The following is a 13,631-nucleotide window of genomic DNA, read 5'->3' on the forward strand; positions in this document are numbered from 1 at the left end:
GTCTGTCCGTTGCTGTTTAGCCTGGAGAAGAGGAGGTTAAGGGGTGATATGATAGCCATGTTCAAATATATAAAAGGATGTCACATAGAGGAGGGAGAAAGGTTGTTTTCTGCTGCTCCGGAGAAGCGGACACGGAGCAATGGATCCAAACTACAAGAAAGAAGATTCCACCTAAACATTCGGAAGAACTTCCTGACAGTAAGAGCTGTTCGACAGTGGAATTTGCTGCCAAGGAGTGTGGTGGAGTCTCCTACTTTAGAGGTCTTTAAGCAGAGGCTTGACAACCATATGTCAGGAGTGCTCTGATGGTGTTTCCTGCTTGGCAGGGGGTTGGACTCGATGGCCCTTGTGGCCTCTTCCAACTCTAGGATTCTATGATTTCCGCAGGCTTGCCAATCTATATTTCAGGGGGACCTGCTAGGTCAAGATCACAATGCGATAACCATACATTCACATTCCCTGAGAGCGCTTTTTTTCGTCCTCCCCTGTTTCAGATACAGCCCCGATTCGAAAGTGGTCCGTTTCATAAAAGCCAAGAGCATCGGTCTCCGTCTGGCCGGCGGCAACGATGTCGGCATCTTCGTCGCCGGGGTGCAGGAAGGCAGCCCAGCCGAAAGCCAAGGGATCCAGGAAGGAGACCAGATCCTTCAGGTAAGCAGATCCCTCGCCCGATCTGCCTGATCTCCGCAAGGTCTGTGATGTGATGGGGACGCGGGTGGCGCTGTGGTCTAAACCACTGAGCCTCTCGGACAGGCATGGGCAAACTCGGCCCGCCAGATGTTTTGAGACTACAATTCCAATAATAATTATAACAACAACAACAACAACAACAAATTATTTATTTATACCCCGCTTATCTGGCTGGGCTTCCCCAGCCACTCTGGGCGCCTTCCAACAGAATATCAAAATACAGTAACGCATCAAACATTAAAAGCTTCCCTAAACAGAGCTGCCTTCAGATGTCTTCTGAAAGTCTGGTAGTTGTTGTTCTCTTTGACATCTGGTGGGAGGGCGTTCCACAGGGCGGGCGCCACCACCGAGAAGGCCCTCTGCCTGGTTCCCTGTAACTTGGCTTCTCGCAGGGAGGGAACCGCCAGAAGGCCCTCGGGAGATGGACCCAGGTGTCCGGGCTGAGCAATGGGGGTGGAGACGCTCCTTCAGGTATACTGGGCCGTTTAGGGCTTTCAAGGTCAGCACCAACACTTTGAATTGTGCTCGGAAATGTACGTATCATCCCTGACCACTGGTCCTGTTAGCTAGGGATGATGGGAGTTTTAGTCCCAAAACATCTGGGGGGCCGAGTTTGCCTATGCCTGCTCTTGGACCTGCCGATCAGAAGGCCGGTGGTTCGAATCCCCATGACGGGGTGAGCTCCCGTTGCTCTGTCCCAGCTCCTGACCCAGTAAAGTAGCTGGGTTCAAGAACCGCTAGTTAGTTTTCCAATGTATTTCTTATCGGTAAAAAATAAATGTTGTGTGGTACAAGCAGATTTTTATCCTGAAAGTGTGACACAGAGAGAAAAAAGGGCACCCCCAGAGGTCATCCAGCCCAACCCCCTTGCAATGCAGGGAAATCTTGCCTGTTGCGAGACTCGAACCCACGACCCTGATTTTGAAGAGTCTCATGCTCTACTAAAGGCATGCGGGTGGCGCTGTGGGTTAAACCACAGAGCCTAGGGCTTGTTGATCAGAAGGTCAGCGGTTCGAATCCCCGCAATGACGGGGTGAGCTCCCGTTGCTCGGTCCCTGCTCCTGCCCACCTAGCAGTTCGAAAGCACGTCAAAGTGCGAGTAGATAAATAGGTACCACTCCGGCGGGAAGGTAAACGGCGTTTCCGTGCCCTTCTCTGGTTCGCCAGAAGCGGCTTAGTCCTGCTGGCCACATGACCCGGAAGCTGTACGCCGGCTCCCTCGGCCAGTAAAGCGAGATGAGCGCCGCAACCCCAGAGTCGGCCACGACTGGACCTAATGGTCAGGGGTCCCTTTACCTTTACCTATGCTCTACTAAGAAGCACTGCTCAGAGCAGTTTGGAAGAGTCTTATTTCAGAGGTGAAAACAAGTGTGCATTCAGACAGAGGTGCGGAACATTGTTATCTCTCCTTCCTTACTCCTTGCTCCCCGGCTCCTGCCCACAGGTGAACGAGAAAGTTTTTCATAACCTCACCCGTGAAGAGGCCATTCAGTACCTCCTGGAGCTGCCGCCGGGTGAAGAGGTGGCGCTGCACGTTCAGAATAAGCAGGACAGTGAGTAACTCGCCATTGTCGTGTCCCTCCAGCCCTCATTTGCCATTGCTTAACTAGGACTTGCCGATCAGAAGGTTGGCGGTTCGAATCCCCGCAACGGGGTGAGCTCCCGTTGCTCGTCCCTGCTCCTGCCAACCTAGCAGTTCGAAAGCACACCAGTGCAAGTAGATAAATAGGTACCGCTCTGGCAGGAAGGCAAACGGCGTTTCCGTGCGCTGCTCTGGTTCGCCAGAAGCAGCTTAGTCCTGCTGGCCACATGACCCGGAAGCTGAACGCCAGCTCCCTCGGCCAATAAAGCGAGATGAGCGCCGCAACCCCAGAGTCGGCCACGACTGGACCTAATGGTCAGGGGTCCCTTTACCTTTACCTTTAAAAACACCAGGCAGGCCCCACAAATAACCCAGAGATGCATTGTAAATAAAAGCACACATTCTACTCGTGTAAAAAACACGCTGATTCCCGGACCGTCCGCAGGCCGGACTGAGAAAGCGATTGGGCTGGATCCGGGCCCCGGGCCTTAGTTTGCCTACCCATTCGCTATGGAGAGCAATGTCACATGCCTGGGGTTCAAAATAATAATAATAATAATAATAATAATAATAATAATAATAATAATAATAATTTATTTGTACCCCACCCATCTGGCTGCTGGGTTTCCCCATCCGCTCTGGGCGGCTTCCAACAAAGATTAAAAATACATCAAAATGTTTGAGTCTTCGTTTCTCTCTCTCTCCTCCTATCAGTCTACAGGAAGATGGTGAAGTCCAACGTGGGCGACTCCTTCTACATCCGCACCCATTTCGATTTTGAGAAGGACGCCCCCTCTGCTCTGAGCTTCACCCGTGGTGAGGTCTTCCACGTGGTGGACACCATGTACCGGGGGAAAGTTGGCAGCTGGCTAGCCATGCGGATGGGCAAAGATCTCCAGGAACTTGATAAGGGCATTATCCCAAACCGAAACAGGTACCCTGTTGTTGTTTTTTTAAATAATATTTATTAAAGTTTCATAAACCATCAAAAGCTTCAAAATTTAAACAGAAGCCAAGAAAAACTACAAAAATAAAAAATACAAAACAAAACACATAAGAAATACAGAATAAAGAACAGTTAACAAAATAGAAGAAAAAAGGATAAAAAACACCAATAAGCAAAACAGAAAAAAGATTAGTATTTTCATGTCTTATACTTCATTCACTAGTTTCTTGACCTCCTCACACCTCCCTTTTTGTATTCCAATTCAGATATTTAGTTCAGCAAATCCTTACCCTCTATCATTTAACCTTACTCAGCATCTTAACCTATAGTAAATATATATTTTCCACCATTATCAATCGAAACAGGTATCCTGGGCAGAGATGGGCTGTCTCCGAGGTTCCCGATGTTGTTGTTTAGTCGTGTCCGACTCTTCGTGACCCCATGATCTGGCTTATTTTACACGGGGGTAGTCCCGATCAGAGTAGACAACCTTGGAACCAGTGTATTAAATTATATACATTACTGACTGCACAATATTGCAATATTTCGTACAATATTAGTTAAGACATATTGCAATTAGCGGAGACTCTATAGCTACACAGGGTGATATAATCCGATATTAGAAATACTCAGAGTAGACCTATTGATAAATTCCAGCATTAGAAATACTCAAGAGTTAGACAAATGGGAATTAATGGAGACTCTAGCCATTAAATTATATTAGCTGCATTTGTTGTTGTTGTTTAGTCGTGTCCGCCTCTTTTGTGACCCCCTGGACCAGAGCACGCCAGGCACTTCTGTCTTCCACTGCCTCCCGCAGCTTGGTCAAACTCATGATGGTAGCTTCGAGAACACTGTCCCACCATCTCGTCCTCTGTCATCCCCTTCTCCTTGCGCCCTCCATCTTTCCCAGCATCAGGGTCTTTTCCAAGGAGTCTTCTCTTCTTCTAAGGTGGCCAAAGTCTTGGAGCCTCAGCTTCAGGATCTGTCCTTCCAGTGAGCACTCAGGGCTGATTTCCTTCAGAATGGAGAGGTTTGATCTTCTTGCAGTCCATGGGACTCTCAAGAGTCTCCTCCAGCGCCACAATTCAAAAGCATCCATTCTTCGGCGATCAGCCTTCTTGATGGTCCAGCTCTCACTTCCATACATCACTACTGGGAAAACCATAGCTTGAACTATACAGACCTTTGTTGGCAAGATGATGTCTCTGCTTTTTAAGATGCTGTCTAGGTTTGTCATTGCTTTTCTCCCAAGGAGCAGGCGTCTTTTAATTTCGCGGCTGCTGTCACCATCTGCAGTGATCATGGAGCCCAAGAAAGTAAAATCTCTCACTGCCTCCATTTCTTCCCCTTCTATTTGCCAGGAGGTGATGGGCCCAGTGGCCACGATCTTCGTTTTTTTGATGTTGAGCTTCAGACCATATTTTGCGCTCTCCTCTTTCACCCTCATTAAAAGGTTCTTTCATTCCTCCTCACTTTCTGCCATCAAGGTTGTGTCATGGGTGTAATCCCATGGGATTACTGTGCTTAATTGGCCAGCAGGCTTGCCTGACCTGAACCCCCTAGAGAATCTATGGGGCATTGCCAAGAGAAATACCCTCCACCCAACCCATCCCGTGGTTCTCGTTTGCACCCCAGGGCGGAACAGATCGCCAGCTTGGAGTCCGTCCTCAAGGCCACATCGGGAGTCGCCTCTTCGGGGCCACGGGCCGAATTCTGGAAACTACGGGGCCTGCGAGGAGCAAAGAGGAACCTGCGGAAGAGTCGCGAGGACCTGTCCGCCCTCACCAAGCAAGGGCACTACCCGCCGTACGAGAGGGTCGTTCTGAAGGAAGGTGAGGGCAGTTTGCTTTGTTTTTGGGGACTTCAAGAGCGGTGGGCAGTGCCGGATTTACATATAAGCTAAACAAGCCATAGCTTAAAGGTAAAGGGACCCCCTGACCATTAGGTCCAGTCGTGGCCGGCTCTGGGGTTGCGGCGCTCATCTCGATTTATTGGCCGAGGGAGCCGGCGCACAGCTTCCGGGTCATGTGGCCAGCAGGACTAAGCCGCTTCTGGCGAACCAGAGCAGCGCACGGAAACGCCGTTTACCTTCCCGCCAGAGCGGTACCTATTTATCTACTTGCACTTTTGACATGCTTTCGAACTGCTAGGTGGGCAGGAGCAGGGACCGAGCAACGGGAGCTCACCCCATTGTTGCGGGGATTTGAACCGCCGACCCTCTGATCGGCAAGTCCTAGGCTCTGTGGTTTGACCCACAGTGCCACCCGCGTCCCAAAGCTATACCTCAGGGCCCCACTATTATTATTATTACTATTATTCTTCCCTGGCTTTTTTCTGGCCCATGTAGGACGAGCCTGGATAGTTGGCCTTGGTGAAGATTTGATGTTTTCATCCCCCCAAAAGTTTTTGATTGGAGTTTCTGCTGAAATGAGGCTGCATTTTAATGTTGTGTTTTCATCTTGTTTTTAAGTTGTATTTTAATCAATTGTTTTTATACCTGCTGTTAGCCGGTCTTGGCTGGGGAGGGTGGGGTATAAAGAAAATTTACTCCTCCTCCTCCTCCTCCTCCTCCTCCTCCTCCTTATTATGTAGCAAGGTCAATAATAGTATGTTTATGTATTTTCAATGCTTTTTTCTGGGGGGGGGTACGCAGGGGTACGCATACCCCTAAACATTCTGTGAATCTTTGTACGTTTCTCTATTTACTATACAGAAACGTAGCTTTTGGGTTGCAAACCCGGCATTGTATTCTTCTAGGTTTCGCCGCATGCGCAGAAGCGCTCTGCCACACCGTGCGCATGCACAGAACTGGTACCTCTACTTGTAGATTTTTCACGATACGTACGGACCCCTGGAACAAATTATATCCGTATCCAGAGGGTCTGCTGTATTTATTTCCCCCAATCTGAACTATAAAACGGTGGTTTCCTTGAGTCAAAATGAGAGTACCCCTAAACATTTTATTTTATTAGAAAAAAACCACTGGGTATGTTTACGCAATGTTATGCACGAGGCTTAACCATTGGCCTTTGAGGACCTGGCACCTTCCAGATCTTTTTGGACTACAATTCCCATGCTGGCTGGCGGTTGATGATGGGAGTTGTAGTCCGAAACATACACAGAGCATCACCTGGAAAACGTCGCCCGGATCTCCTCCGTGACAGAGGGAGATATAGATGCAATAAATGAGCAAGACCCCTCTGACTTTCCTCCTCTCCACCTCCTCCCCGGCAGCAACCTTTAAGCGCCCGGTCGTGATCCTGGGACCCATCGCCGACATTGCCATGCAGAAACTCAGCACCGAATTGCCGGATCAGTTTGAGATTGCAGGTGAGCCTTCTTCCCCACGACCCGAGTCCGGTGCATAGCTGTCAACCGTCCCTTATTTGGTGGGAAACTCCCTTATCCCAGTGCCGTGTCCCGCTGCTGTCCCTTATTGATGATGTCCCTTAAATTTCCCGGGTTTCAAAGGAAGCAGCTCCTCTCCCTCCCTCCCTGCCGGCCAGGGAGGAGGGAGGCTCCAGCTGTGTTGCTTGGCTGTGTTGCTCACCCAATAAGGAGTCTAAGAACGACTGCGAGGTGGAGCTTGCATGCCTTGTGCCGATCAGATCGGCCGTGTTGCCTGGGGACTCACCTTTGCTCAGCGCTTCCCAGCGGAGAGGTGACGGTGGTTTTCCTTGCTGCATGCCCTTTGCCGGGTTGCTGCGCTGTGGGAACCACCGCTTGAGGCTTCGTTTGGCTGCTGGCTGGGCTTTCTGCCTTTGGCTCGGAGGGGCTCAGAAGTTGAACATACCTTTGCTTGGAAAATCCCTTATTTTGGCTGCTGATCCCTTATTTTCGAGGCTGCTGGTCCCTTATTTTCAAATCTGTAAGTTGACAGCTATGGTCTGGTGGGGCTGGAAGGGCCAGGTCTTCATATGTCGTCCGACTCACTGTGCTTTGACCGACTCTTGCGCAGTCAAAGATGGAAAAACAATATCCATCTCTCTCTTTTTCTTTCCCTCCCCATTTTTAGAGAGCGTAGCAAGAGAAGGGAGCTCATCAAAGGTTATCAAGCTGGACTCCGTGTGGCATATTGCAAAACAGGTTAGAGGACTGAGGCGGGGGGGAACGTCACGAAACTGGGGTCCAAGGGGGTGGGAAGCAGATGCTCCCTCGCTCTGAAGCCCTTCCCTTCAAAATAAGACGCTAGTCCTCATGGTTCTGTGTTGCGTTCTGTTTATCTCCTTGACCTCTGCCGGGAGGGCGTTCCACAGGGTGGGCACCACCACCAAGAAGGCCCTCTGCCTGGTTCCCTGTAACCTTGCTTCTCACAGGGAGGGAACCACCAGAAGGCCCTCGGAGCTGGACCTCAGTGTCCGGGCAGAACGATGGGGGTGGAGGCGCTCCTTCAGGGATACTGGTCCAAGGCCATTGAGGGCTTTCAAGGTCAGCACCAACCCTTTGCATTGTGCTCAGAAATGTACTGGGAGCCAATATAGTTCTTTCAGGACCGGTGTTATATGGTCTCGGCGGCCACTCCCAGTCCCCAGCCTAGCTGCCGCATTCTGGATTAGTTGCAATTTCCAGATCACCTTCCAAGGCAGCCCCACGTAGAGCGCATTGCAGTAGTCCAAGCAGGAGATAACCAGAGCATGCGCCACCCTGGCCAGACAGTCTGTGGGCAGGGAGGGTCTCAGATGGAGTTGGCAGACAGCCGCCTTGGACACAGAATGGATCTGCGCCTCCATGGACGGCTGTGAGTCCAAAATGCCCGCCAGGCTGCGCACCTGGTTTCTGATGGAGCTGATAGATAGCCGCCCTAGATGCACGATTGACGGCCTCATCTGTCGCTTTCCTGTCTCCCAGGATAAACACGCCCTTCTGGACATCACCCCAGCAGCCGTGGAGAGGCTCAACTACGTCCAGTACTTCCCCATCGTGGTCTTTTGCGAGCCGGACAGCCGGCAGGGCGTCAAAGCCATGCGACAGTGGCTGGCCCCGGAATCCAAGAAGAGTTCGCGGCGCCTCTACGCCCAGGCTGGCAAGATGAAGAAAGACTGGAGCCACATCTTCACGGCCACCATCAGCCTGGCCGGCGGCTCCAACAGCTGGTACCAGAGCCTCAAGGACATCATCCGGGTGCAGCAAGCCCGACCCGTATGGACGACAGAGGAGCAGGTGGGTGCCGTCTGGGGTAGCGGAACCTGGATCTCACGTCTTACGCTGCGGTTGTGGCACGCTGGCTTTTTCTCTTCTTTAATGAAATACTTTTCATTTGCTTTTTAAAAATTTCGTTGTCCCCGAGAGGGGGCAATGACAATAAAGATATTATTATTATTATTATTATTATTATTATTATTATTATTATTCCATCTAGCATGAACATATGCAGAAAACTTCCTGATTTCTTAGATATTTCTCTTCTCTGCCCTCAGTGATCTTACAGGTGAAACTGGTTTTGATTGGGTTTTTAACAAAACGTTATAATTGTTTTTATCGCTGATGCTTTTCGTTGTGAAATTGCTTCGAGGTATTTTGCAAGAAGCACATTTCAAACGGAACAAAATCAGTAAGTGCCTGTTTGCTGATCTGCAACAACTTATACCCAAGTTGTCATGCATTTTAATAGGTGAATTCTCCTTGTAATGTATATTTTGAACAGCTGGTTTTATTGATGTTTTGAATTTATTATTTTTTAGGTCCGCTTGGTTTTTAACTTCTGGCTTTTAACTGATAATTTTAATGTATCTTCTGTGCAATTTGGACGGCTACCCAGTCGCTCTGGATCTGAACACCTCTTAGGATATCGTGATCAAACTTTGCATGACAGCTCCTGAGATCAGGAGCTGCTGTTCATCTATATTTGGAAGCCTGATTTTATCCAGATTTCGCACAATCATTCCTGAGACCAGGGAACTGGTTTTCCTCTATATTTGGATAAAACAGGGGGTTATTTTGAATCAAGATGGTAAACAGAACCTTTCGAAACCGCCCTGATTTTTGTTGGAGAAAAGCAAATACATTTCCTTCTTCTGAGCTTCTAGTTAATGCATGAGTTACTTTAAACTACATGAGGGCGATCTAGACATCACCGGGTGCCAAGTCATATTCTTGTTCCCTCCCAACGTGTTGAGACAAGATCTTTGCCTCTTTCATCTTTACTCATCCCATAAATATTTGTTTCATGAATAAAGCCTCTGAACTCCAGAAACTGTTAAGTGATCAAATAAATCTTATTGACCCAAGCTGCAAGCACTTCTAACAGGTTATGGGCCCAGGCGTATATTTGGAACCCCATATGGATTTTCCCAAAGTTTCCTTTCCAAAAGCCTTCCCATGCCAGCGAGAAAGCCAGCGAGAAGGGGAGTGGATTTCAAGAGAAGTGAAGAGAAAGGATGGGTGGACTGGACTAGGAAGAAAGAACCGGCTGCAAGGAATCTGCAAAAGCAAAAATCCTAGGTGTGCCTCTCCCCAAAGGCTATTGGAAAGCAGAAGGGGGAGGTTTGCATTGCTAAGAACTGGAACTTGCAGAGAGATGAACAATGTTTGGAATTTAGGCAAGGACAGTAATCTCCAAGTTGAAGGAGCAGATTTTTCAACGGTGGATGTTCAAAATAGAGAATCTCCTAGCCAGCTGCTGATTTTGCGCAGTCGGATAAGAAAGGGCAGGGAAGCAAAAGTCATTGTCTGGAAGATTCACTGATAATACACACCAGAGGATTGGGGAAACCGTATTCAATTAGGCTGAAACAGGATGGAGACTTGCAAACTCGCCTGAGTGCCGCCCTAGAAATTCTTCGGCGACTGAGAAAAGTCAGCGATGATCTTGAGGACAACCGTGCGGCGGTTTCCATGTTACGCCGTTCACCCCAATCCTTTGCTCCACTGATAAAATGTCCTGGAGACCCAACCAGAAGCAGATTTGAGTCTTTTCCAAACAGGTTGAAGAGTGTCACAGGATTAAGAGCATAGCTGTCAACTTACAGATTTGAAAATAAGGGACCAGCAGCCTTGAAAATAAGGGACCAGCAGCCAAAATAAGGGACCTGCAGCCTCACCTGTTCCAGGCACGCCAGTCTTCCTGTCCTCCTGCAGTCTGGTCAAACTCATGCTGGTAGCTTCGAGAACACTGTCCAACCAACTTTGTAACCAGAGGTTCAACTGAATAGAATCTGATTCATCCAGCCCACCTCCCCGCGACGCAGGAATCTTTCACCCAACTTGTCCTATGATTGCTCGCACCAGAATCAACATACCAGGTAGCTTTCAAGCTTGCACCCCAGACTTCTAATATTCCCTTGGATGTCCCATTTTCCCACAATGAAAACACATTCTTTGCTCTTTCCTGGACAAGCGTCTGTCCTGCGGTCCTCCCCAATAACTCTCTTAATCATAGCTGTCAAGTGTCCCTTATTTGAAGGGACAGTCCCTTATCCCAGCACCATGTCCCGCTGCTGTCCCTTATTGATAGATGTCCCTTAAATGATGTCCCTTAAATTTCAAAGGAAGCAGCTCCTCTCCCTCCATCCCTGCCGGCCAGGGAGGAGGGAGGCTCCAACTGTGTTGCTTGGCTGTGTTGCTCACCCAATAAGAAGTCTAAGAACGACTGGGGGGGTGGAGCTTGCATGCCTTGTGTGTGGCTAGTTAATGCAAGCTGAGGAGGTTTTTGAATGCTGGACGCCATTTTGTTGCACGTGCTGCTGCAAACTTAGTCGCCAAAGTGTTCCAGGAAAGGGAGATTAGCAACTGGCTGGTAGTTTCGGTTTTCTCGAATCCAGGGAAGGTTTGTTAAGGAGTGGGTTTACAACAGCCTACTTCAAACAGGCAGGGACTAGCCCTTATCGTAAAGAGGCGTTGATCACCTCCCTGGCCCAGCCAGCTGTTCCCTCCCTGATGGTTTTTATCAGCCAAGAGGGGCAAGGGTCTGAGCGTCCACATCCTTGAGCCTTACCAGCTGAAATTAATCAAAGACAACAGGAGTAGACTGTGCTCCAGACACCCTGTGAAATTCATCTGTTATCACAGCAGAGTCAAGGTCTTGGTGGATGCAAGCGATTTCAGCATAATGCTGAGTTCACAGATACAAACCTAGACTTTGCAGAGGTTTGGCAAGACCTTGCAAAGCAGAAAAGCACCAGGAAATTAAAAAACCGGCCTTTTTGTATTATGTCAAAGAGGATCTCTGCAGGAGCCAACCTGGTTTTAAAGAGCTAAACGATGCTAATCTAGTCTGTGAGCTTTGCAAAAAGCACCTGTGGTCCTGAGCAAGCTTGCTGGAGCTTAGAAAGAGAAATCGACAGTGTCTTGACTCGTGGAAACGTTTTCTCAAAGCAAAGGCGATCCTCGTTTGTACTCCCAAGCTTCGAGATTTCAGGTGGACCTACCTGGTCATTTATGGTGATCTAGTGGCCTGCTAGGACCAAGATGAAGATACTAGCTCCCTTCTTCACAAGCTCTCTCAGCAATTCAAAGACCTTGCCAACCTCACAAGACCTTGTGTCTTGGGACACAAATCGAGCATTAACACTCTGACAATTTTCCTTCTTAACCAGTCGCTGAAAACGGCAAAACTGCTTGCTTTTTTGGCATGTGCGTTTTTGAATGTCGGAAGCCAAGGTTTTTGAGATACTCTTGGGGGTCAAGTTTTGGAAAAATCTTGGCTCTTCTGTGCCTTTGCCCAATAAGAAGCAATAAAAGGTAAAGGTAAAGGGACCCCTGACCATTAGGTCCAGTCATGACCGACTCTGGGGTTGCGGCGCTCATCTCGCTTTACTGGCCGAGGGAGCCAGCGTACAGCTTCCGGGTCATGTGGCCAGCAGGACTGAGCTGCTTCTGGCGAACCAAAGCAGCGCACGGAAACGCCGTTTACCTTCCCGCTGGAGTGGTACCTATTTATCTACTTGCACTTTGAGGTGCTTTCGAACTGCTAGGTTGGCAGGAGCAGGGACCGAGCAACGGGAGCTCACCCCGTCATTGCAGGGATTCGAACTGCCGACCTTCTGATCGGCAAGTCCTAGGCTCTGTGGTTTAACCCACAGCGCCACCCGCATCCCTAATAAGAAGCAATACAGAAAGGCAATGGGCATTCTGTTGGGGGCCTGTCTGTTGGTGTCCTATGCAGAAAGGTTGAGTTCCCTACTTGAGCTGATTTGACGTTCTGTCCAGTAACTCATGCACACCTAAAAGGTCTCTCTTCAACTTCATCTTCTAGCTGACAAGCCAGCTCTGGTTCGGTTACGTTGATGCCCAATGGGCGAGAGATGCCACAGGCAAGAAATCTGCCAGTGGTTACCTGTTTCAGTTTGGTCAAGGCATGATCAGCTGGCCATACAAGAAGCAACCCCCCATTTCTCTGTCTTCTGCAAACGCTGAAATCCCTTATTGTGATCTCTGCCTGCCGACAAACACGATGTCTTTTTCAACCACTGCGTGGTCTTGGAAACTTCTCCTACCTGGGCAGTTATATTTCCACAAGGGCCAACATTGATGCTGATATCCAGCAGCGCCTGAACTCTGCGAGTACGGCTTTCTCCCGCTTGAAGCGCAGAGTGTTTGAGGGCCGAGACATTCGCAGGGAAACCAAAATGCTTGTTTACAAAGCTGCCAATCTTACTGTATGCTTGTGAAACGTGGCCCACTTATAAACGCCATCTCCAACTCCTCGAAAGATTCCATCAACGGTATCTCCGAAAAATATTACACATCACTTCGGAAGACAGGTGAACTAATGCCAGTGTACTGGAAGAAGCAAAGATCACCAGTGTGGAAGTGATGATTCTTCAACATCGACTTCGTTGACCGGTCATGTTGTTCGGATGCCTGATGATCGTCTTCCAAAGCAACTACTCTATTCCGAACTTAAAAATGGGAAGCGTAATGCTGGTGGTCAACAAAAGAGGTTTAAAGACTGTCTCAAGGCAAAAGTAGTATAAACACCAGCAATTGGGAAACACTGGCCTGCGAGCGCTCCAGTTGGAGAACAGCCTTGACCAAAGGTGTCGTGGGCTTTGAAGACACTCGAACTCAGGACAAAAGGGAGAAATGTGCTAAGAGGAAGGCATGCTTGGCAAACCCTCACCGGGATCAACTCCCACCCGGAAACCAATGTCCCCACTGTGGAAGGACGTGTGGATCCAGAATTGGCCTCCATAGTCACTTACGGACTCACTGCTAAAACCGTGTTTGGGGAAGACAGTCTTACTCGGCTACGAGGGATCGCCAAAGACAAGAAGGTCTTGGAAACAGCAGCTGCTAAGCTCTCTGACGACCTTGGAGTCTGACGCAGCCTGAGAAGATAAACCCAAAGACTAAACACATTGGTGTAAACTTATCTCCTTCTCAAGAACGTGCAGCAAGATAGCATCGTTGGCTGACGGTTGGCTGTCTGCAAATTGCCACTGCCTCGCCTGAGAATGCAAAACTATTTGA

At 49.0% G+C, this 13,631-nt stretch overlaps 2 protein-coding genes across 6 annotated transcripts in view; one reads left to right on the forward strand and one right to left on the reverse strand.

The window, feature by feature from the left end:
- Positions 1-13,631, reverse strand: part of GAMT (guanidinoacetate N-methyltransferase) — a 194,053-nt gene that overhangs the window by 157,941 nt on the left and 22,481 nt on the right. The gene's annotated exons all lie outside the window — the stretch shown is intronic.
- TJP3 (tight junction protein 3) overlaps positions 1-13,631 on the forward strand; it is a 41,890-nt gene that overhangs the window by 23,738 nt on the left and 4,521 nt on the right. For all 3 annotated transcript variants that reach the window (XM_082206303.1, XM_082206302.1, XM_082206304.1), the window contains exons 11-17: positions 495-651; positions 2,135-2,243; positions 2,987-3,206; positions 4,857-5,053; positions 6,456-6,551; positions 7,237-7,307; positions 8,070-8,381. In XM_082206303.1, coding sequence (XP_082062429.1) covers positions 495-651; positions 2,135-2,243; positions 2,987-3,206; positions 4,857-5,053; positions 6,456-6,551; positions 7,237-7,307; positions 8,070-8,381 — 1,162 coding nt within the window. The remainder of the gene's footprint in view (positions 1-494; positions 652-2,134; positions 2,244-2,986; positions 3,207-4,856; positions 5,054-6,455; positions 6,552-7,236; positions 7,308-8,069; positions 8,382-13,631) is intronic.

Source organism: Podarcis vaucheri (assembly GCF_965113315.1).
Source record: "Podarcis vaucheri genome assembly, chromosome: 18".
NCBI lineage: Eukaryota > Metazoa > Chordata > Lepidosauria > Squamata > Lacertidae > Podarcis > Podarcis vaucheri.